Below are 25,016 nucleotides of genomic sequence, written 5' to 3'. Positions count from 1 at the left end.
CTATATATTAGTTTTTTTAGAATATTCGTAATTTTTTACTATCTAAACTCTTGATTCCTCCCTGCTTCTTGCTTGTGGGCCAATGAGTCATTGGCCCACAAGCATTTTAAGCAGGAAGGAATCATGTGTTCAGATGGAGAAAATGACGAATATTCGATATAACAAATATATAGCACTATATTCGCAATATTCACGAATTATCGAAGTTTGCTATATTCGCAATTAATATTCACTATGCGAATATTCACGCTCAACACTAATCTCAAGTACACACTTCACTTTCAAAAACAGAAACTGTATAGAATAAGGACATGTCTAGGAGACTCTGCCAGTTCATTAGGATCCGATGACATCCCTAAGGCTACATGCACACGACCGTATGTGTTTTGCGGTCCGCAAATTGCGGATCCGCCAAAAAAACTAATGACGTTCCGTATGGCATCCGTTTTTTTTGAGGATCCATTGTAATAATGCCTATCTTTGTCCGCAAACTAGAAAAAAAATAGGACATTTTTTCTTTTTTTGGGCGGAGCAACGGAACGGACATACTGATGCAGACAGCACACGGTGTGCTGTCCGCGTTTTTTGAGGACCAATTGAAATGAATGGGTCCGCATCCTATCCGCAAAAAAACTGATCGGACACGGAAACAAAATACGGTCGTGTGCATGAGGCCTAAAGCATAGAAACAGAAATTCAGAATACTGGCAACATCACCACAAATGCAGCTTTATTTTTTTGTACCATTATTTGCCTCTTTCTGAAGACTATGGGCCAGATTTATCATTACTCTGACAGCTCACTCCACCTTCACATATGGCTAAAGTCAGATTTAGCTCAGTCAGATTTATGACTGGCCCTTTAAGACTGTAATAAATGTGGTTTGACGGTAGAAGTTTATCCGTCAGTAAGCAGCTTTACAAAAGTCGCAAGTTTTTACGAAAAAGTCACGTATTCTATTAAAACTCTCATAAGATAAGCATGGTCCTCACTGGAGTGAAATTGCAAATTCTTTTGTGACTTTTTAAATAGTCGCAATAGTAAATCTGTCTAGAGATTCATTTACATAAAAAAAACACACCCACTTTCAGAAAACTGGCGAGCATAGTGCAGAGCAGAAAAAAGTCACAAATTTGTGCGCAGTTTTAGCGATTGCGCTAAAATTTGCAACTTTTTCACTCCATTATTCTGACTTGAGCTAATGATAAATCTGGCCCTATGAATTTATCTTTTTCAGACCAGCTGTAGTTCTGATCAGCACTGGCTTTCCAAATTCATCTAATATAGCATATCCCCTGATGGCCAGCCTGTATGCTATATGTATGGAGGTTGGGAGAGGTAGTTGACGGCTGAGCCAATCTGTGAGCTATACAGTATGTATGGAGGTTGGGGAGGTAGTTGACGGCTGAGCCAATCTGTATGCTATATGTATGGAGGTTGGGAGAGGTAGTTGACGGCTGAGCCAATCTGTGAGCTATATGTATGGAGGTTGGGGAGGTAGTTGACGGCTGAGCCAATCTGTGAGCTATATGTATGGAGGTTGGGGAGGTAGTTGACGGCTGAGCCAGCCTGTATGCTATATGTATGGAGGTTGGGGAGGTAGTTGACGGCTGAGCCAATCTGTATGCTATATGTATGGAGGATGGGAGAGGTAGTTGACGGCTGAGCCAGCCTGTATGCATATGTATGGAGGTTGGGAGAGGTAGTTGATGGCTGATCCAGCCTGTAAGCTATATGTATGGAGTTGGGAGAGGTAGTTGACGGCTGAGCCAGCCTGTATGCTATATGTATGGAGGTTGGGAGAGGTAGTTGACGGCTTAGCTAGCCTGTGAGCTATATATATGGAGGTTGGGAGAGGTAGTTGACGGCTGAGCCAGCCTGTATGCTATATGTACGGAGGTTGGGAGAGGTAGTGGACGGCTGAGCCAGCCTGTGAGCAATTTGTATAGAGGTTGGGAGAGGTAGTTGACGGCTGAGCCAGCCTATATGCTATATATATGGAGGTTGGGAGAGGTAGTTGACGGCTGAGCCAGCCTATATGCTATATGTATGGAGGTTGGGAGAGGTAGTGGACAGCTGAGCCAGCCTGTGAGCAATTTGAATAGAGGTTGGGAGAGGTAGTTGACGGCTGAGCCAGCCTGTATGCTTATATGTATGGAGGTTGGGAGAAGTAGTTGATGGCTGAGCCAGCCTATATGCTATATGTATGGAGGTTGGGAGAGGTAGTTGACGGCTGAGGCAGCCTGTGAGCTATATGTATGGAGGTTGGGAGAGGTAGTTGATGGCTGATCCAGCCTGTGAGCTATATGTATGGAGGTTGGGAGAGGTAGTTGACGGCTAAGCCAGCCTGTGAGCTATATATATGGAGGTTGGGAGAGGTAGTTGACGGCTGAGCCAGCCTGTATGCTATATGTATGGAGGTTGGGAGAGGTAGTTGACGGCTGAGCCAGCTTGTATACTATATGTATGGAGGTTGGGAGAGGTAGTTGACGGCTGAGCCAGCCTGTGAGCTATATGTATGGAGGTTGGGAGAGGTAGTTATGGCTTAGCCAGCCTGTATGCTATATGTATGGAGGTTGGGAGAGGTAGTTGACAACTGAGCCAGCTTGTATACTATATGTATGGAGGTTGGGAGAGATAGTTGATGGTTGAGTCAGCCTGTGAGCTATATGTATGGAGGTTGGGAGAGGTAGTTGATGGCTGATCCAGCCTGTGAGCTATATGTATGGAGGTTGGGAGAGGTAGTTGACGGCTGAGCCAGCCTGTGAGCTATATATATGGAGGTTGGGAGAGGTAGTTGACGGCTGAGCCAGCCTGTATGCTATATGTATGGAGGTTGGGAGAGGTAGTTGACGGCTGAGCCAGCTTGTATACTATATGTATGGAGGTTGGGAGAGGTAGTTGACGGCTGAGCCAGCCTGTGAGCTATATGTATGGAGGTTGGGAGAGGTAGTTATGGCTTAGCCAGCCTGTATGCTATATGTATGGAGGTTGGGAGAGGTAGTTGACGACTGAGCCAGCTTGTATACTATATGTATGGAGGTTGGGAGAGGTAGTTGACGACTGAGCCAGCTTGTATACTATATGTATGGAGGTTGGGAGAGGTAGTTGACGGTTGAGTCAGCCTGTGAGCTATATGTATGGAGGTTGGGAGAGGTAGTTGATGGCTGATCCAGCCTGTGAGCTATATGTATGGAGGTTGGGAGAGGTAGTTGACGGCTAAGCCAGCCTGTGTGCTATATGTATGGAGGTTGGGAGAGGTAGTTGACGGCTGAGCTAGCCTGTGAGCTATACGTATGGAGGTTGGGAGAGGTAGTTATGGCTTAGCCAGCCTGTATGCTATATGTATGGAGGTTGGGAGAGGTAGTTGATGGCTGATCCAGCCTGTGAGCTATATGTATGGAGGTTGGGAGAGGTAGTTGACGGCTGAGCCAGCCTGCGAGCTATATGTATGGAGGTTGGGAGAGGTAGTTGACGGCTGAGCCAGCCTGTGAGCTATATGTATGGAGGTTGGGAGAGGTAGTTGATGGCTGATCCAGCCTGTGAGTTATATGTATGGAGGTTGGGAGAGGTAGTTGACGACTTAGCCAGCCTGTGAGCTATATGTATGGAGGTTGGGAGAGGTAGTTGACGGCTGAGCCAATCTGTAAGCTATATGTATGGAGGTTGGGAGAGGTAGTTGACGACTGAGGCAGCCTATGAGCTATACGTATGGAGGTTGGGAAGGTAGTTGACGGCTGAGCCTGCCTGTATGCTATATGTATGGAGGTTGGGAGAGATAGTTGACGACTGAGGCAGCCTGTATGCTATATGTATGGAGGTTGGGAGAGGTAGTTGACGGTTGAGTCAGCCTGTGAGCTATATGTATGGAGGTTGGGAGAGGTAGTTGACGGCTTAGGCAGCCTTTGTGCTATATGTATGGAGGTTGGGAGAGGTAGTTGACGGCTGAGCCAGCTTGTATACTATATGTATGGAGGTTGGGAGAGGTAGTTGACGGCTGAGCCAGTCTTAGTTGACAATAGGTTAATGAATCGTATGTGGTTTGTGTGGTGTTTCCATTACTTATTCATATCTGATTTACAGAAAGGTTCAGGAACATAAGCAATTAATTTAAGAAAGGCACCTACACAGAAGATACAAAATACAATAATATCTACATTTATGTAAGACAACAATACACATTATTGTTAAAGGGGTTATCTGAGTGTTTAATACTGATGACCTATACAGGATAGGTCATCAATATCTGACTGCCAACACCCCTGCTCCCTGAGCACCAGAGCCTCTAGGCCACTGACGTCACGTTCATTGGTCACACGGTCTATACGCAGCTCAGTTTCATTCAAGGGAATAGGGCAGAACTGCAATACCAAGTACAGCCGCTAACCAATGGACATCTCTGAGCTTGGTAAACTGCAAGAAGGCCATGGAGCTGATTGGCGGGGGTGCTCATCATTGGACCCCCACTGATCACATATTGATGACCAACCCCTTTAATATGGGTCTCTACACAAATAGGGGCATGTGCTTAGCTATATTAAGAGAGCTGATGGATTTGGGAAAACCGATATAGAAATTTGCAGTATATCAAAAATATCTTGTAGTAATGGTGTTAATATCAAAGAGGATAAAGACAAAATTGAGAAGTTTACTGTACCACTTGTATATAAAGTTTCATATATCTTTGAGTATATACAGTATATGTGTGTATGTAGTTAAGTGTTTCAGTCCATTGTGTGGCTTGTCATATTCATGTGAGTATAACCCAAATGATTTTATTCACAGATATGGGAAAAGTTGCCACATCTCAAAGCTGTTGTACAATATAAAGGCAGTTTACAAGTCAAGCGTTCAGCGCTATACACGGTAGGTTATAAACGTATGTTACACCAGGGACATCAAGTTCATACAGTTGGTTGGCAGCCGACACCAGCAACATAGTTCTGTTTGTTTCGGGCCACATTCACACCAACGCTGTAGTTTTCATTGTTCTGCTCCATTAGGGCTCATACACACGACCCTGTGTGACATCTGTTTTTTGCAGATCCATTGTAACAGTGTTTGTCCTTGTCAGCAAAACGGACAAGAATAGGACATGTCCTATTTTTTTGCAGAACGGACTTGTGGACATATGGATACGGAATGCACATGGAGTCATTTCTGTTTTGCTTTGTGGACCTATTGAAATGAATGGTTCCACATACGGGCCGAAAAAAAAAAAAATACATTCTTGTGCATGAGCCCTTAGAGGAAAAGAATAATAAGGAAGTGCTGGATTCGGCACATAAGTGACCTGAATGGAGCCAAGCAGATCCCACTGACATAATAAGGTCACTTTGTTTTTTGTTTTTAGCACATGGTCTAGACATGTCCGACATGTAGGGCTTTTCTCTCTGCTGTTTTTGATGGAATCTGAGATGGAGGCCCCAGATGGAGACTCCACCACGGGTGTGAACAAACCCTTAGCTGTACTCGCTATCATCATTATTTTTTTTATTTTTTTCTTCAAGATTTCACATTAGTAGTACAAAATCAGAGCAGCTGAACTTGCATTTTTTCTTTAAAAAGTTTTGCTGACTGGCTTTCTCAATTAAAATGTCTTGTGCAAGAAATCTCCAACATAAATAATTGTGACTGGTCATGGAGCTAAGAAGGTGATTTCATTTACATGACTGAAGCTATTGGGTACGATTAAACTGCCTCGGGAGAGGTGTTAGAACAGCATGCCAGAGATTTCTAGTACAAGACGTTCTTCAAATTGAGAAAACTATATATATACTAGCAGAAGGACCCGGCTTTGCACAGGTATATTTCATCTGTTTCATTGAATGTTTGTGTGTGTTGTTAAACGATATTGACAGCATCCCCCATAACAGTGACCTCTACAGCACTCCACCCCCTTAACAGTGACCTGCACAGCCCCCCACCCCTTAAAGAGGTTATCCCACTTTGCGTTTTTATACTTACCTGCTGCCACCGCGCGTTCACTTCATCTTGATTGAAGTCTTCTCCCGGCCAGGCCGCGCGCTGGACTGAACGCGCACACCGCCGCGCATGTGCCATGGTTACTTATTTCTGGCCAGTATAGTACAGAGCCGGCGTGCGCGTTCGCAGCTCTGTACTATTCTGTCCGGGAAGAAGTCACCGTCGCACATGCGCGGCAGTGTGCGCGTTCAGGACAGGGAGCGGCCCGGCCGGGAGAAAAGAAGGAGTCTTCTGGGCAGGCGCGACCATCGGGATTTTGGAGAAGAGGTCGTAACCAGGGGAGACCGAGTCACAACAATAAGGTAAGTGGGGATGAATTTTATCCTAATCGGTTGGAATTTGTTAATAAAGTATATTTACAAAAATGATCACTGTCAAATCATTAACAGATTTAACAGTGATCATTATGATGGGATAACCCCTTTAACACTGACCACCACCCCAGTGCACTGCCTCCTTAAAATGGGACCTCTACAGCAGCCCACCCCTTAACTTTGACCTTCACAACAGCCTGTCCTTTAACAGTGAGCTCCACAGCACCCCACCCTCTTGACAGTGACTTCCACAAGGGCCACACCCTTAACAGTGACCTCTACAGAACCTGCCCCTTAACACCGACCATAGGTTACAGTCCCCTTAACTGTGACCTCCACCATTCCCAGCCCCCTTAACAGAGACCTCCAGCGACTGCCCCTTTAACAGTGACTGCCACAGTACCCCGCTCCTTTAAGGCCTCTTTCACACAGGCGAGTTTTCTGCAGCGGGTGCAATGCGTGAGGTGAACGTATTGCACCCGCACTGAATCCGGACCCATTCATTTCTATGGGGCTGTGCACATGAGCGGTGATTTTCACTCATCACTTGTGCTTTGCATAAAAATCGCAGCATGTTCTATATTGTGCATTTTTCACGCAACGCAGGCCCTATAGAAGTGAATGGGGCTGCGTGAAAATCGCAAGCATCCACAAGCAAGTGCGGATGCGGTGCGATTTTCACGCATGGTTGCTAAGGAGATGATCGGGATGGAGACCTGATCTTTATTATTTTCCATTATAACATGGTTATAAGGGAAAATAATAGCATTCTTAATACAGAATGCATAGTACAATAGGGCTGGAAAGGTTAAAAAATAATAAAAAATTTAACTCATCCCACCCGCGTAGCGGATCTCTTCTTATTTCTTCTTTCTTCAGGACCTGGGTTAAGGACCTTTGATGACGTCACTGCGCTCATCACATGGTCATCACATGATCCATTACATGGTCCATCACCATGGTGATGGACCATGTGATGAGCGCAGTGACATCATCAAAGGTCCTTTACCCAGGTCCTGAAGAAAGAAGAGGAGATCCGCTACACGACCAAATGGATGGGGTGAGTTAATTTTTTTAAATTATTTTTAACCCCCTGGACATTTTATTGAGCATTCTGTATTAAGAATGCTATTATTTTAACCATGTTATAAGGGAAAATAATAAAATCTACAGAACACCTAACCCAAACCCGAACTTCTGTGAAGAAGTCCGGGTTTGGGTCTGGGTACGAAACTTGCAGATTTTTCTCACGTGCATGCAAAACGCATTAAACGTTTTGCACTCGTGGGGAAAAAAATTGTGCATTTTCCCGCAATGCACCCGCATCTTTTCCCGCACGTCACCCGCAACACCCATGTGAACCCAGCCTAACAGTGACCTCCACAGTCCCCTGCTCCCTTAACAGTGACCCCCACAGTGCCTGCCCCTTTAACAGTGACCTCCACAGCAGCCTGCCCCTTAACAGTAACATTAACAGTGACCTCCACAGCGGCCGCCCCTTTATTAGTTACCTCCACAGTACCCCATCTTCTTAACAGTGATTTCTACAATAACCCGCCCTCTTAAGTTACCTCCACAGCAGCTGCCCCTTTAATAGTGGCCTCCACAATCCCCCGCCCCTTAACAGTGACCTCCACAGAGCTCTGTTCCTTTAAAATGGGACCTCTACAACACCACACCCCCTTAACAGTGACCTCTATAGCACCCCACCCCTTAACACTGTTCTCCGTAGTGGACCATCACCTTAACTGTGACTTCCACCGTTCCCTGCCCCTTAACAGAGACTTCCACAGTACCCCACTGCCTTAAAAGTGACCCCCACAGCGGCTGTCCCTTTAAAAGTGACCTCCACAGTCCCCTGCCTCCTTAACAGTAGTCTCCACAGTTCCCGCCCCTTTAACAGTAGCCTCCACAGCATCCTGCCCCCTTAACAGTGATCTCCACAGCGGCCGCCCATTTATTAGTGACCTCCACAGTACCTCATCTCCTTAACATTGATTTCCACAACACCCCACCACCTTAACATTGGCCTCTACAGCAATATGCCCCTTAAAACTGACCTACATAGTGGACCGTCTCCTTAACTGTGACCTCCATAGCAGCCTCCCACTTGAACTGTGACCTCCATAGCACTCTGCTCCCTTAACAGTGTCATCCACAGCACCCTGCTCCTTTAGAGCTGACCTACAGCAGTGAAGAAAAAGGACTGGGTTGTTATGGAAACCTGGTGTAAAACTGTGTGTATGTGGAGACTAAGGGCCTGCGAGCTTCTATTGGCTGATAACATTTTTTGGGGAATATCTCAGGAACAGTACGTGATAAAGAGCAGAGACCGGGTCTAAAACCTTCCTGGACACCTGATGTACCTGTGTGCCAAATTTCGTGACTGTAAATGCGACAGTGCGGATTCCTTTAGCGGACATACATACACACACACACTCAGCTTTATATATTAGATATATATATTACAGCAAAGCAGCATAACTAATTTGACATTTGTGGTTCTCTAAATAGCCTTTCCAAAAGTAATATTATAAGCCATACTTCTGAGATTTAGTTGAAAGGGCCACTTTCCGGTTACAGTTGACCAATGTGTAAAATGACTATATGACATTTACTAATATAGCCATTGTTGAAATTCTGCACCATTTTGTATATTTCATAAGGGATGCCCCTTGTTTGCCACATCTTTTGTTCTGTCTGCACAGAGGTCCTGTCCATAAGATGGAAGCTGATGGAGAGTCATGTGACCAGGAAAACCACCTCCATGTCTCTTGCATTCCTGCATTTGCACAGTTAGGAGTTTAGTGTAGTTCCAGTGAGTTTGAATGAAGGTCACGTGACCCTCCATCAACGGCCATCTTATGGACAGGACCTCTGCGCAGACAGCACAGAAGATTAAGCATGGCTTATGATTTATAGCAAATTGCACAGAATATCTTCAAAAGCTATATTAGTAAGTCATCTTACATACACATTGGTAACAAATAGCCAGAAAGTGGCCAAACTCTTAAAGAGGGTAAGGCTACTTTCACACTCTCGTTTGCGCTCCCCTGTATAACGGATATGTTTTGCAGCCCATAGACTTCTATTATGACGGAATAAATAACAAAATGCCTCCGTTATGCATTTTGTCATAGAATTGCGTTAAAGTTCGTGTTAACGGAATCCATAACGCAATTCACCTTTTACCAGTAAACAATGCATGAACGAATTTCAAAATATGAAATTCGCTCATCTCTAATGATTATATTCAACTCCTTAAGATATAGGGTAATAATAGCTCTCTTCCTCCCTCCATATTTGACATATTTTTTTTCGGGTGTACAGGAATCAGTGGTCAGTGATTCGGTACAGCTACTTTACAGTGTCTCTGATGTTTTGTCCTACGTTTTATGCTTTTAATCATGTATTTTTTATTATCTATTCAATAAATTGAGGATATATTTATTACACTCTTTTGGGCCTTGTGGCTTTCTGCTCCTTTGTGAGTAATTTTTGTAGGTTTGGACATGCCCACATAATTGATGTCTGAGGTTTTTGTGTTTGTTTTTCAAGCCCACGAGAGATCAGATTCAGTTGCTCACCGATCCATAAACAGACGAAGTAGGCCGCAGTCCAGTGTAAATGATGCAGTTTATTCACTCGTAGTTCATACAGCAATATTTCAGCTGCTCAGTGCCTGAAAATGACTGCATTGAGCAGCTGAAACGTTGCTGTGTGAACTACGGGTGAATAAACTGCATCATTTACACTGGACGGCGGCCTACTTCGTCTATGTTAGGATCTATGTAGATAGACATACAACCCACAGTAATTTTGATTTTTTTTACATAAAATTCCAGTGGAAAGAATTTATGGAGCTGGGCAATGATATCAGTGATGAGCACCTGGATGATGTCATACAATCCCAGAAGCCCAACCAATGCTGTGTCCTTATCTATACCTCCGGGACTACTGGAAACCCAAAAGGAGTGATGCTAAGTCATGATAATGTAAGTAAACCTATCAGAATGACATTAGTAGACTGTACACAGTTTCCAGGGGTGCACCTAGCCTTTCTGCTGCCTGAGGCGAGGCGAAACCTGAAACAGCGCCCCCCCCCCCCCCCTCCCTAATGCCAATTTCTTCACATCCGGGCCATTTTCCCCCTTTCCAACCAGGCCTAATTTTGCAAATCTGACACGTGTCACTTTATGTGGTAATAACTTTGGAACGCTTTTACTTGTCCAAGCGATTCTGAGATTGTTTTCTCGTGACACATTCTACTTCATGACAGTCGTAAATTTATTTGTAAAATAATCCCAAATTTACCAAAAATGTTGAAAGATTAGCAATTTTAAAAATTTCGATTTCTCTAGCTGGCGAATGCGCATTAATTATTGTGATGCTGTATAAGCAGTGCGCATGCGCCGGCCGACGGACTGAGTGCACAGGCGCCGGATCTCGGCAAAACAACAAGTTAGTAGATAGGCGGTCAGAGGGAAAGGATAGGCGGGCGGAGGGAAGGAAGGGGCGGGGGGAAGTGAAGAAAAGGCTGAGCTAGCAGGGCACCTACGAGGGTAACGCCGCCCCTGGGCACTTGGGATCCCTCATTTGCATATGTTACAAAGATGTTTTTTGACGGTTTTAGAAGTCCAGGATTGATGCTAAAAGTAACGTTTTTATTAACTGTAAGCATGCTAGAAAGCTATGGGAAGGGTTACAAACGTGAAATGATGATGACAGACTCCCTTTAACATTCCCCATATGTCTACTTTATGTTGGCATCATTTTGTAAATGTCTTTTTTTTTTTTTTTTTAGGATGTTAGAAGGCTTAGAAGTTTAGAAGCAATTCTTAAAATTTGAAAGAAAATTTCCAAAACCCACTTTTTAAGGACCAGTTCAGGTCTGAAGTCACTTTGTGGGGCTTACATAGTGGAAACCCCCCATAAAGGACCCATTGTAGAAACTACACCCCTCAAGTTACTTAAAACTGATTTTACAAACTTTGCTAACCCTCTATGTATTCCACAATAATTAAAGGAAAATGGAGATGACATTTCTAAATTTCACTTTTTTGGCAGATTTTCCATTTTAATCAATTTTTTTTCTTTAACAAATCGAGGGTTAGCAGCCAAACAAAACTCAATATTTATTACCCTGATTCTGCGGTTTACAGAAACACCCCACATGTGGTCGTAAACTGCTGTGAGGGCACATGGCAGGGTGCAGAAGAAAAGGAGCGCCGTATGGTTTTTGGAAGGCAGATTTTGCTGAACAGTTTTTTTTTTGTTTGTTTGTTTTTTTTATTTAAAAAAGACAAATCAATGACAGAAAAGAAAAATTGAAACATATACAGTACAGACCAAAAGTTTGGACACACCTTCTCATTCAAAGAGTTTTCTTTATTTTCATGACTATGAAAATTGTAGATTCACACTGAAGGCATCAAAACTATGAATTAACACATGTGGGATTATATACATAACAAAAAAGTGTGAAACAACTGAAAATATGTCATATTCTAGGTTCTTCAAAGTAGCCACCTTTTGCTTTGATTACTGCTTTGCACACTCTTGGCATTCTCTTGATGAGCTTCAAGAGGTAGTCACCTGAAATGGTCTTCCAACAGTCTTGAAGGAGTTCCCAGAGATGCTTAGCACTTGTTGGCCCTTTTGCCTTCACTCTGCGGTCCAGCTAACCCCAAACCATCTCGATTGGGTTCAGGTCTGGTGACTGTGGAGGCCAGGTCATCGGGTGAAGCACCCCATCACTCTCCTTCATGGTCAAATAGCCCTTACACAGCCTGGAGGTGTGTTTGGGCTCATTGTCCTGTTGAAAAATAAATGTTGGTCCAACTAAACGCAAACCGGATGGAATAGCATGCCGCTGCAAGATGCTGTGGTAGCCATGCTGGTTCAGTATGCATTCAATTTTGAATAAATCCCCAACAGTGTCACCAGCAAAGCACCCCCACACCCTCACACCTCCTCCTCCATGCTTCACGGTGGGAACCAGGCATGTAGAGTTCATCCGTTCACCTTTTCTGCGTCGCACAAAGACACGGTGGTTGGAACCAAAGATCTCAAATTTGGACTCATCAGACCAAAGCACAGATTTCCACTGGTCTAATGTCCATTCCTTGTGTTCTTTAGCCCAAACAAGTCTCTTCTGCTTGTTGCCTGTCCTTAGCAGTGGTTTCCTAGCAGATATTGTACCATGAAGGCCTGATTCACACAGTCTCCTCTTAACAGTTGTTCTAGAGATGTGTCTGCTGCTAGAACTCTGTGTGGCATTGACCTGGTCTCTAATCTGAGCTGCTGTTAACCTGCGATTTCTGAGGCTGGTGACTCGGATGAACTTATCCTCCGCAGCAGAGGTGACTCTTGGTCTTTCTTTCCTGGGGCGGTCCGCATGTGAGACAGTTTCTTTGTAGCGCTTGATGGTTTTTGTGACTGCACTTGGGGACACTTTCAAAGTTTTCCCAATTTTTCGGACTGACTGACCTTCATTTCTTAAAGTAATGATGGCCACTCGTTTTTCTTTACTTAGCTGCTTTTTTCTTGCCATAATACAAATTCTAACAGTCTATTCAGTAGGACTATCAGCTGTGTATCCACCTGACTTCTCCACAACGCAACTGATGGTCCCAACCCCATTTATAAGGCAAGAAATCCCACTTATTAAACATGACAGGGCACACCTGTGAAGTGAAAACCATTTCAGGTGACTACCTCTTGAAGCTCATCAAGAGAATGCCAAGAGTGTGCAAAGCAGTAATCAAAGCAAAAGGTGGCTACTTTCAAGAACCTATAATATGACATATTTTCAGTTGTTTCACACTTTTTTGTTATGTATACAATTCCACATGTGTTAATTCATAGTTTTGATGCCTTCAGCTCGAATCTATGATTTTCATAGTCATGAAAATAAAGAAAACTCTTTGAATGAGGTGTGTCCAAACTTTTGGTCTGTACTGTATATCTATTTTTATAGGCCTCCGCACAGACCAAACAATAAATTGTACAAAAAAAATGCCGTGCAGAGAGACTGTTTCCAAATAATTAAAATGTAACAATAGATTCACTTTTTCCATCCCACCCTCCTCCCACCCCATCCCATCCCATCCCATCCCATCGCGCTGTCTCGAGGGTCACGGGACCGACACGTCAACCAGACCTACTAATCATAAAAGGTCGGACACGCAACAACTATCTAGCTTCCGGGTGCAGATCGTCATCCTCAGATACAAAATCCAATAAACCCAAGTTTCTGCTGAATACCTTGGGTAGCACATCACTCATAGTTCTTAACCCTGCTAATTAAATGCTTCCACTCTTCTATATCAGGGGAATTCTCAGACCCCCAATGTCTCGCTATTACCACTCTAGCAAGTAATAGTGCCTTCAGACAAAAAAGCCCTTAGATAGAGGGAGAGAGGCGCCTAGAACAGGTACAGGAATATCAATTGATGGCTTGGCAGCAGACCGACCACCAAGCACATCAAAGACCTTACACCAGAAGATCTGTATGATAGGGCAAGACCATATCAAATGTAAAAAATCTGCCTGTTCACCATTACACTTCGGGCAGATCTTAGTAAGATTTGTATTAATTTAAGATAACATTGCCGGAGTATAGTAGAGGCGATACAGAATTTGAAACTGAATAAGCCTATGGGTACTAGATAGAGAGGAGGTTTTAATGTTTTGATATATAGTCTCCCAATTAAGTTTATTATTAGACCCAATCTCACGTTCCCAATTATTCTCACTTGTAAATTTTAAAGTTGCGCCTAATCCTTTCCTTATCTTCCTATACATTTGTGCAATTGACACCTTCTTAATATTAAAGCAAAAATCCATACATTCATGTGCAGTAACTGTGAAATTATTTTTATTCTTAGTGTTTGAAAAGGCGTGTTTTAGTTGTGCATATCTAAAATAAACCAATCAATCAATGGAAGGATGTTTAACTTATTAAATTCAAGGCTAGATGAGCTAATCCTAATACCCAGGTATTCTACAGAATCTGTTGGGGAAAGGATCCTGAACTGGTTTTTAGATACCATGTCCCATTTGAAGCCCCCCTCCCGATGCACCCTTACAGTAAAAAATCCCCAAAAGTGACCCCATTTTGGAAACTTGGGGATAAGGTGCCTGTTTTCTTGGTACTATTTTGGGGTACATATGATTTTTAATTGCTCTATATTGTGTTTTTTTTGTGAGGCAAGGTAACCAAAAAATGGCTGTTTTGGCACTGTTTTTATTTTTCACAACATTCATCTGGCAGGGTAGATCATGTGCTATTTTTGTAGAGCAGGTTGTTACGGATGCAATGATATCAAATATGTCTACATTCTTTGTTTGTTTTATTTTTTCATAATAAAGCTTTATTTTTTATTATGTTTTTGTGTCTCTATTTTCTGAATGTCATTTTTTTTATTATTTTTTTGCCGATCATCTTGTGCAGGGGCTAGTTTTTTTACAGGAAGAATTGACGTTTTTACCGGTACCATTTTTAGGTACATATGGGCCAAGGTGACAAAAAAATTGGTTGTTTTAGCACAGTTTTTATTTATTTATTTTTACAGCGTTCACTTGAGGGGTTAGGTCCTGTGACATTTTCATAGAGCTGATCGTTACGGACGCAGCAATACCTGATATGTATAATTTTTCTTATTTATTTAAGTTTTACACAATAATAGCATTTTTAAAACAAAAAAATTATGTTTTAGTGTCTCCATAGTCTGAGAGCCATAGCTTTTTATATTTTTGGACCGCACTTTATATGATGTTAGGTGACAAAAAATGGCTTTTTTTGGCACTGTTTTTATTTTTTATGGTGTTCACTTGAGGTGTTAGGTCATGTGATATTTTTATAGAGCTGGTTGTTACAGACACTGTGATACCTAATATGTATATTTTTTTTATTTATTTCACTTTAACACAATAATACAATTTTTGAAACAAAAAAAATATGTTTTAATGTCTCCATGTTCTGAGAGCTATATATTTATTTATTTTTTGAGCAATTTTCTTATGTAGGGGCTAATTTTTTGCGGGATGAGGTGACGATTTTATTGGTACCATACGCCTTTTTGATCACTTGGAGTTGCACTTTTTGTGATGTAAGGTGACAAAAATTGCTTTTTTTGACACAGTTTAAATCTGTTTTTTATGGTGTTTATCGACGAGGTGGATCATGTAATACCCGTATATTTATAGAGCCAGTCGTTACGGACGCGGCAATACCAAATATGTCTATTTTATTTTTTCTATTTTTAACTTTTTTTTATTACTTAATTTTTTTTTCAAAACACTTTATTTTTTTTATTTTACACTTTGCGTCCCCCATAAGGTCATACAAGACCTCTGGGGGACATTTAACTTCATAATTTTTTTTTTCACTATTGATTTCTCCTGTGTATACAGCGATCTAGAAGGCAGGGAAACCTGGGAACTGTCGCTGCCTTCCTTCTGGGGTGCCCTGCTGTCACTGACAGAGGGCCCTCAACTCGGCAGCTACACGATTAGCGTGCAGCTGCCATCTCTGAATGGACATTCCAAAACGTCCATTCAGAGATAAACATCCACCCACAGGACGTTGATATCCTATGGGCGGATGTGAAGTGGTTAAGCCAACCCCTTCCCTTCAGCCCATGGCCCTTTAGCTGCCCTCTCCCCCCTCTTGCCCCTACCAGGTGCTGCCTAAGGTGAGCACCTCACTTGGCCTTATTGGTGGTGCACCTCTGACAGTTTCCTTTTCTGCCTGAGAATTGCACATCAAAATTACTGTGAGGTTCTCTGTCAGCTCTACAGAGAAGGTCTAAGAATGATTACACGTCTCACCAACAACAGATATTAGTGAGACATATTACTGTGTACAGGATGTCTGGTATTTAAGACATCTTATCATATATTTTCAATGAAATATGTATTATGAAATGTCAGCCGGCCTCACAACTGTCCTTCATTTAGAGACATAATATACACATTTGGCCAAGTTGAAGGTGCATACTTAGGATAGCTAAGGAAAATTATCCATGTAAGGGCAAATTTAGTCTTTAGCCTTTCCCTTTTATACATGAAAAAGATGACATGCAGGGCACTGACACATTTCAACCTAGTTTTAGCACCTAGGGCTCCTATACATAGCAGAACCCCAAGGAACCTGAACGGCAGTGCACAGTGGCAGCACAGCTCCCTATACAGACTCCGTGCACTGCTGTACAGGTGTTGTTGGGGGCTGAATGTATAGAGGCATTCTCCCCTGGAAGCAAGGGTGTAGCTAAAGGCTCATGGGCCCTGGTGCAAGAGTTCAGCTTAGGCCCCTCTTCTCTCAGTGCTTTGTGGCCAGGGTCAGGGAAGCACATAGTTTTCGTGCTTCCTGAGGCAAAAATTTAAACGGCACCCTTCATGCCAAATTCTTGACCTAACCCCTTCCCTCCAGCCAGAGGTGTAGCTTGACCTGCATGCACTTTCTATAATACCGGTGTCTTCTTATGTAGCACAAGGGTCTTTGGGCCCCCTCAGGCTCCTAGGTCCAGTAGTGATTGCTACCTCTGCACTCCCTATAGATATGTCCCTGTCTGGAAGCACCACTTAGAGACAAGAATAGGTACTACAGAGGACAATGCATATTTTTGGCAGCTCCATTATGGCTTTGAACAAAACAAAGCCAAAATATAGTCACGTGCATGGACTTTTTTTATTAAAGGAGAAAAATCAGGTCGTATGGGGATAGGCAGATAAAATAGTACCATGGAACAGTGCAAAAGCACATGGCCAGTTGGTTCTTCACTTTTGTGCAGAGTTTCCTTCAAATAATGTAGAGCAATGGAAAGGGCATAAGTAAATGGTTCTGAATTGTAAGATGTTACCAATAGTCACTGGAACAAACACTAATACTGTTTACTTTCATCTACCATCAAGTTTGCTCAGCTATTTTGTGAATGAAGCTGATGGAGTACTACAGTCCTGTCAATCCATTGCAGTCTCAGCTAACAACAATAACCTCTCATTTAGGGTCTTTTCACAGTGTAGGCTTGCTGTACGTGCTGGACAACCTCCCAGACGATATGTTTAACCCCTTAAGGACACAGCCTTTTTACACCTTAGGACCAGGCCATTTTTTGCAAATCTGACCAGTGTCACTTTAAGTGCTGATAACTTTAAAACGCTTTGACTTATCCAGGCCGTTCTGACATTGTTTTTTCATCACATATTGTACTTCATGACACTAGTAAAATTAAGTCAAAAAAATATTTTTTTTTGCACCAAAAAATACCAAATTTATCAAAAATTTTGAAAAATTAGCAAATTTCAAAGTTTCAGTTTCTCTACTTCTGTAATACATAGTAATACCCCCAAAAATTGTGATGACTTTACATTCCCCATATGTCTACTTCATGTGTGAATTATTTTGGGAATGATATTTTATTTTTTGGGGATGTTATAAGGCTTAGAAGTTTAGGAGCAAATCTTGAAATTTTTCTGAAATTTACAAAAACTAAATTTTTAGGGACCATTTCAGGTCTGAAGTCGCTTTGCGAGGCTTACATAATAGAAACCACCCAAAAATGACCCCATCTAAGAAACTACACCCCTCAAGGTATTCAAAACTGATTTTACATATGTCGTTAACCCTTTAGGTGTTGCACAAGAGTTATTGGCAAATGGGGATGAAATTAGAAAATTTCATTTTTCTGTCTAATATTTCATTTTTACCCATTTTTTCCACTAACAAATCAAGGGTTAACAGCCAAACAAGACTGTATCTTTATTGCCCTGACTCTGCCGTTTACAGAAACACCCAATATGTGGCCGCAAACTACTGTACGGCCACACAGCGGGGCGTAGAGTGAAAGGTGCGCCGTGTGGTTTTTGGAGGGCTGATTTTTATGGACTGGTTTATTTACACCATGTCCCATTTGAAGCCCCCTGATGCACCCCTGGAGTAGAAACTCCCTAAAAGTGACCCCATCTAAGAAACTACACCCCTCAAGGTATTCAAAACTGGTTTTACATACGTCGTTAACCCTTTAGATGTTGCACAAGAGTTATTGGCAAATGGGGATGAAATTTGAAAATTCTATTTTTTTGCCTTATTTTCCATTTTAACCCATGTTTTCCACTAACAAAGCAAGGGTTAACAGCCAAACAAGACTGTATCTTTATTACCCTGACTCTGCCGTTTACAGAAACACCCAATATGTGGCTGTACACTACTGTACGGCCACACAGCGGGGCGTAGAGTGAAAGGTGCGCCGTTTGGTTTTTGGAGGGCTGATTTTTATGGACCGGTTTATTTACACCGTGTCCTGTTTCAACCCCCCTGATGCACCCCTGGAGTCGAAACTCCCTAAAAGTGACCCCATCTAAGAAACTACACCCCTCAAGGTATTCAAAACTGGTTTTACATACGTCGTTAACCCTTTAGGTGTTGCACAAGAGTTATTGGCAAATGGGGATGAAATTGGAAAATTTCATTTTTTTGCCTTATTTTCCATTTTAACCCATGTTTTCTACTAACAAAGCAAGGGTTAACAGCCAAACAAGACTGTATCTTTATTACCCTGACTCTGCCGTTTACAGAAACACCCAATATGTGGCCGTACACTACTGTACGGCCACACAGCGGGGCGTAGAGTGAAAGGTGCGCCGTTTGGTTTTTGGAGGGCTGATTTTTATGGACCGGTTTATTTACACCGTGTCCTGTTTCAACCCCCCTGATGCACCCCTGGAGTCGAAACTCCCTAAAAGTGACCCCATTTTGGAAACTACGGGATAAGGTGGCATTTTTTGGGGGAGTATTTTTAGGGCAAATATAATTTTTGGTTGCTCTATATTACATTTTTGTGAGGCAAGGTTACCAAAAATAGAAATTCTGATATTTCATCTCCATTTGCCATTAACTGTTGAGGAACACCTAAAGGGTTAATAAAGTTTGTATAATCATTTTTGAATACCTTGAGGGGTGTAGTTTCTTAGATGGGGTCAATTTTAGGGAGTTTTTACTCTAGGGGGGCATCAGGGGGGCTTCAAAAGGGATATGGTGTCAATAAAAAAGGCCATCAAAATCGGCCTTCCAGAAACCATGTCGGTCCTTTCCTTTTGCGGCCTCCCTTTTACGGATACAGCAGTTTACGACCACAAATGTGGCGTTTCTGTAAACTGCAGTATCAGGGTAATAAATTTTAACTTTTGTTTGGTTGTTAACCCTTGTTTTGTTACCGGAAAAAACGGACTGAAATGGAAAAGTGCCAAAAATAGCGGTTTTGGCACCGTTTTTTTTATTTATTTTTTAACCGTGTTAATCTGGGTAGTTAGGTCATGGGATATTGTTATAGAGGAGATTCTTACGGACGCGGCAATATCTAATAAGTCTACTTTTTTTTTACAATTATTTAGGTTTTTGACTATATTATCTTTTTTGATACAACATTTTTTTTTGGGTATCTCTAAAGTCTAAGTGTCATTTTTTTTATTTTCTTTTAGCCAATTATCTTATGTGGGGGCTCATTTTTTGCGGGATGAGCGGACGGTTTTATTGGCACTATTTTGGGGGTATTTTTATAGAGGAGATTCTTACGGACGCGGCGATACCTAATAAGTCAACTTTTTTTTACAATTATTTAGGTTTTAGACTATATTATCCTTTTTGATACCCTAAAAAAAAATTTGTATCTCTAAAGTCTAAGAGTCATTTTCTATTTTTTTTTTATCTGATTATCTTATGTGGGGGCTCATTTTTTGCGGGATGAGATGACGGTTTTATTGGCACTAATTTGGGGGCTATATGACTTTTTGATCGCTTGCTATTAAACTTTTTATTATGTAAGGTGACAAAAAAAAACTTTTTTTGCACCTTTTTTTTTTTTTTCTGGACCATGTTAATCTGGGGGGTTAGGTAATGGGGCATTTTTATAGAGGAGATTATTACCGACGCGGCAATACCTATGTCTACTTTTAATAAATTATTTTAGTTTTTTTGGGTGTCTCAAGTCTGAGAACCATTTTTTTTTATCCGATGTCAGTGCTAAATTGGGATATAAATTTAGTACTCCATGGAAGTGTGATACTCCCTGAAGCAACCGTCAATGCAGAGGCCCGGATGATCGGGGCAAGTGTCGCACTGAGTAGTCGTGTCCTTCCGTATCCCCCTCCTGCGACACACTCTGCACTTTTTTTGGGTTCGTCCCTTCTTTCCAGTATGGGGGACCACACCTGGAAAGTGTTGGCCAGGGACGATCCGGGCACCTACAGTTCCCGAGGTACTCCGGCCTGCTCTTTCCCGGTCCGAAAAGATCAGGGCCTTGAGGACTGCCTCATAGAACTGGAGGAATGTCCCTGTGCTGCCAGCGCTTCGGGATAGTACAAAAGAGTTGTACATGGCAACCTGCACCAAGTAGACCGCAACTTTTTTGTACCATGCCCGGGTTTTGCGCATGGCGTTATATGGCTTGAGGACTTGATCAGAGAGATCAACTCCTCCCATATACCGATTGTAAGCGACGATACAATCGGGCTTGAGGACCGTTGCCGCGGTACCTCGCACAGGGACAGGGGTGATGCCGTTACCATGAATTGTGGACAGCATAAGGACATCCCTCTTGTCCTTATACCTGACCAGCAACAGGTTTCCAGTGGTAAGGGCACGGGTCTCACCCCTGGGGATAGGTACCTGGAGGGGGTGGGCAGGGAGGCCGCGTTGATTTTTCCGCACGGTCCCACAAGCGGACGTGGATCTGGCGGCAAGGGACTGGAACAAGGGGATACTGGTATAAAAGTTATCCACGTAAAGGTGGTAACCCTTATCCAGCAGTGGGTACATAAGGTCCCACACAAGTTTCCCGGTAACACCCAGAGTGGGGGGACATTCTGGGGGTTGAATCCGGGAATCTCGCCCCTCGTATACACGAAATTTGTAAGTGTACCCTGAGGTACTCTCACAAATTTTGTATAGCTTCACGCCATACCTCGCCCGCTTGGAGGGCACATACTGGCGGAAAATGAGTCTCCCCTTGAACGCAATGAGAGACTCATCAACCGCGACCTCTCTTCCAGGTACATAGGCCTCCATGAATTTGGCCCCAAAGTGATCGATGACCGGCCGTATCTTGTACAGACGGTCATGGGCAGGATCACCTCGGGGGGGACATGCTGCATTATCGGAATAATGCAGACATTTCCGGATGGCCTCAAACCGGGAGCGTGTCATGGCTGTACTGTAAAGTGGGGCCTGGTATAGGACGTCCCCACTCCAGTACAGCCTGACACTGGGTTTTTTGACCAGGCCCATATGCAGCACGAGGCCCCAAAATGTCCTCATTTCGGCTGCACTGACCGGCGTCCAGCCACCGGGCCTGGCCAAAAAGGAGCCCGGGTGTTGAGCGACGAACTGTTGGGCGTACAGATTCGTCTGCTCCACCATCAGATTTACCAGTGGGTCACTGAAAAAATGACAAAAAAAGTCATATTCAGTGTAGCCCACTGTGGAAATCTGGATTCCTGATTGGCCTACAAAATCAGGAATCACAGGCTCGTATCGCTCTGGGCTACACCAGACAAGTTCACCGGCAGGGGGCTCCGGTGGATTTAACTGGTGGGCCGGGAAACCAGTACGAGCCCCAGAGCTGCTCGTACTAGTGTGGGCCACAGGGTCCCTAACATGGCGGTCCCCTTGCTCCGCCTGGCGGCGTCTCCGCCGCCTTGGGGGCTCATCATCATCGCTAGATGATGAGGAGGATGCGGATGACAACAGGAATGTGGGGTCATCCTCATCCTCACTGGGACTCTCGGAGTCAGAGGCAATCTGGGCGTATGCCTCCTCGGCCGAGAACGTCCGGCGGGCCATAGGGGAGTGTGTGTCTGCGTGTATATGTGCGTGTGTGTAACTCTTTATTTTGTGTGCGTGTGTGTGGGGGCACGGGTGTTCACGAACTCACCCTAAAACTAACAGAAAAAAAATAAAATAAACTAACTAAAAAAAGGGCAAAAAATGTGGGGAAAAAAATTCAAAACCGCTGATCAACCGTCCGAAGTTGATCAGCGGTGGGGTGTGCGATGCGCTAACAGTGGCCGGACACTAAGTGCCGGCCACAGTCAGCGTACACGAAAAAAAAAAAAATGCACCCCAAAAAAGGTGGGGGGGGGGGGCAGGGGGTGGGGGGGCAAGTGGCAGCACCCCTGGGGGGTCTAGGGTCACACAGCTGTGCTGTGGACCCCAGACACCCTAACTAGGGTGATGCAATCAAAGTTCAAAAACTAACTTTCCCTTTTTTTTTCCCTGCCTAAACCAAACTTTCCCTAGCTGTCCCTATGTACCTGATGGGGTCCTGGGGGGCACAGATCGGGTCCTGGGGGGCACAGATCGGGTCCTGGGGGGCACAGATCGGGTGCAGCAGACACGTGCAGGCAGCTCCTCTCTCCTCCGGCTCCGGAACACAAAAGGAGGAGGAGAGGAGCGCCTGCCTCTTTTGAATCTGCCGCCGGACCGCCCACAGACCAATCAGAAAGCGATCCTGAGTGGTGATGTCACCATCACCACTCAGGATCGCTGGATGGTGATTGGTGGAGTGAAATCACACCACCATCACCATCCTGTTCCGGGTTATCGGGACTTCAGAGACCCGAATAACCCGGAAACGCAGAAAACCGCAGGTCTGAATTGACCTGCGGTTTTCTGCGATCGCATACATGGGGGGGTCACCGGACCCCCCGGCGCATTTGCTCCAAGTGCCTGCTCAATGATTTGAGCAGGCACGGTGTTCCGATCACCGCCCGCCGTGCGGCGGTGATCGAAAATGCACAGGGCGTACATGTACGCCCTGTGTCCTTAAGTACCAGGGCACAAGGGCGTACCTGTACGCCCTATGTCCTTAAGAGGTTAACAAACCCATAGGATCCTATTGTCCAGACAGACTAGTATTTTGGCCTCTGTTCAGTGTTATACACCAGGGTTTCCATATTTTTATTGTATGTAATAGCGCAGAAGACTGCATTATTCCATACAGAGCTATCTATTGTATGTTTTTGTAAAATAGAACCATACACCGACTAGGAAAAGGGTAACAATGTATTTGAACTTTTGACATTTAGGCTGCATATCTCATCATCCACTACAGCTTCGAACTTGAGAGTACCATCATTTTATAGACAATCATCTTGGCTATCTCATACATAAATTGGACTTGCAACTTTTTTTTTGCATATGATTAGTTATGCAGATTCTTGTCATGTAACTGCATCGTTACTGTTTTGCTCCCGGTGGTGGAATAATCTTTTTCTTCTTGTATACTACAAATTACAACCTGTTCTCACATTGCCTAATAGCTCAGTGTGTTATAAAGGTTATTGGTTCGTATCCAGGAGCAGTCATGAAGATGATTTCCCAAGAAAAGGGAAACAGCATCATCCAGCTCATTGATAAAGCCATCAAAATTGCCAAACTGCATCATGTGAGTGCCATGACAGTTGGAAGAATCTAAAATGAAGTCCGTCCATCCATTCCAAAGCGGTGACGTCCAGGCAAAATATTCGAGTCAACAAGTCGGCTAATCACAAGGTCTATCAGTTCTAGCGCGACAAACATGGCAGTGGAAGTGGCTTGTATGCTTCGGAATAGTAAGATCACATACGTCCATGCAAGCACTGTACAACACACATTACACTAGACTGGAATTGTGGCCCAAAAAAAGGTGAAGAAGCCTCAACTTTAATATAGTCATAAGAAGCATTGGCTCGAATTTGCAAAAAAGTACAAACAATGAAAGATTGGAAACTGGTAATTTTGGGGCAATGTGACGAAAGTCAGTAGACTGGGCTCTGATGGGTGCAAATGGGTCTGGAAGAAACAAGGGATAAGAGGGCTAATGGATCGAGAAATTGAAGGAACTGTCAAGTTCAGTGGAGGAAGCCTAATGATATGGGGTCGTTTCACAGGCAAAGGTGTTAGATATTTGACCAGGATCGATGGTGGTCTCAATGCTGAGCTGTATGTGAATATTCTACAAGATGAGTTAGTCTGTACACTCGAGTACTATGGGTATGAAAAGGATGACTTAGTGTTCCAGCTCCATAACTAATCTTATGCTAAATCAGTGGTTCTCAACCTTTCTAAAGCCGTGACCCCTTAATACAGTTCCTCATGTTGGGGTGACCCCCAACCATTAAATTTTTTTCCTTGTTACGTCATAACTAATTTTGCTACTGTTATGAATTGTAATGTAAATATCTAATATGCAGGATGTATTTTTATTGCTACATATTGAACATGATTAAAGCAGAGTAATTAATCACAAAGACAAAATGTCATCATCATGTTCCAGCCAGTATTAAGCCCCCCCCCCCATCATCATCATGTGCCAGCCAGTATTAAGTCCCCCCCCCCATTATCATCATGTGCCAGCCAGTATTAAGTCCCCCCCATTATCATCATGTGCCAGCCAGTATTAAGTCCCCCTCCATTATCATCATGTGCCAGCCAGTATTAAGTCCCCCCCCATCATCATCATCATCATGTGCCAGTATTGTAATAAAATAAAAAAAAACACTTATACTTACCTCAGTGTCAGTGTCATGGTCTTACCTTCTTTCTGTTCTCCTTCGTTTGACATGTCCTGGCGGCCATCTTGGTTTCTGGGTTTCTTGTAGCCTCCCACCCTGCGGCTTCTCCTTCCCACTGGGAGGAGCTGGATGCCTAGCTCATATATATAGGAGGTCTGTGGCTTC

General features: G+C 43.5%; 1 protein-coding gene across 3 annotated transcripts in view; it reads left to right on the top strand.

The window, feature by feature from the left end:
• ACSBG1 (acyl-CoA synthetase bubblegum family member 1) overlaps positions 1-25,016 on the top strand; it is a 104,273-nt gene that overhangs the window by 44,075 nt on the left and 35,182 nt on the right. For all 3 annotated transcript variants that reach the window (XM_044283378.1, XM_044283379.1, XM_044283380.1), the window contains 2 exons: positions 4,786-4,866; positions 10,145-10,294. In XM_044283378.1, coding sequence (XP_044139313.1) covers positions 4,786-4,866; positions 10,145-10,294 — 231 coding nt within the window. The remainder of the gene's footprint in view (positions 1-4,785; positions 4,867-10,144; positions 10,295-25,016) is intronic.

The sequence above is a fragment of the Bufo gargarizans genome, chromosome 2 (assembly GCF_014858855.1).
Source record: "Bufo gargarizans isolate SCDJY-AF-19 chromosome 2, ASM1485885v1, whole genome shotgun sequence".
Taxonomy (NCBI): Eukaryota; Metazoa; Chordata; class Amphibia; order Anura; family Bufonidae; genus Bufo; species Bufo gargarizans.
The sequence above is the reverse complement of the archived record's forward strand: the minus strand, read 5'-3'. Positions and strand labels throughout refer to the sequence as shown.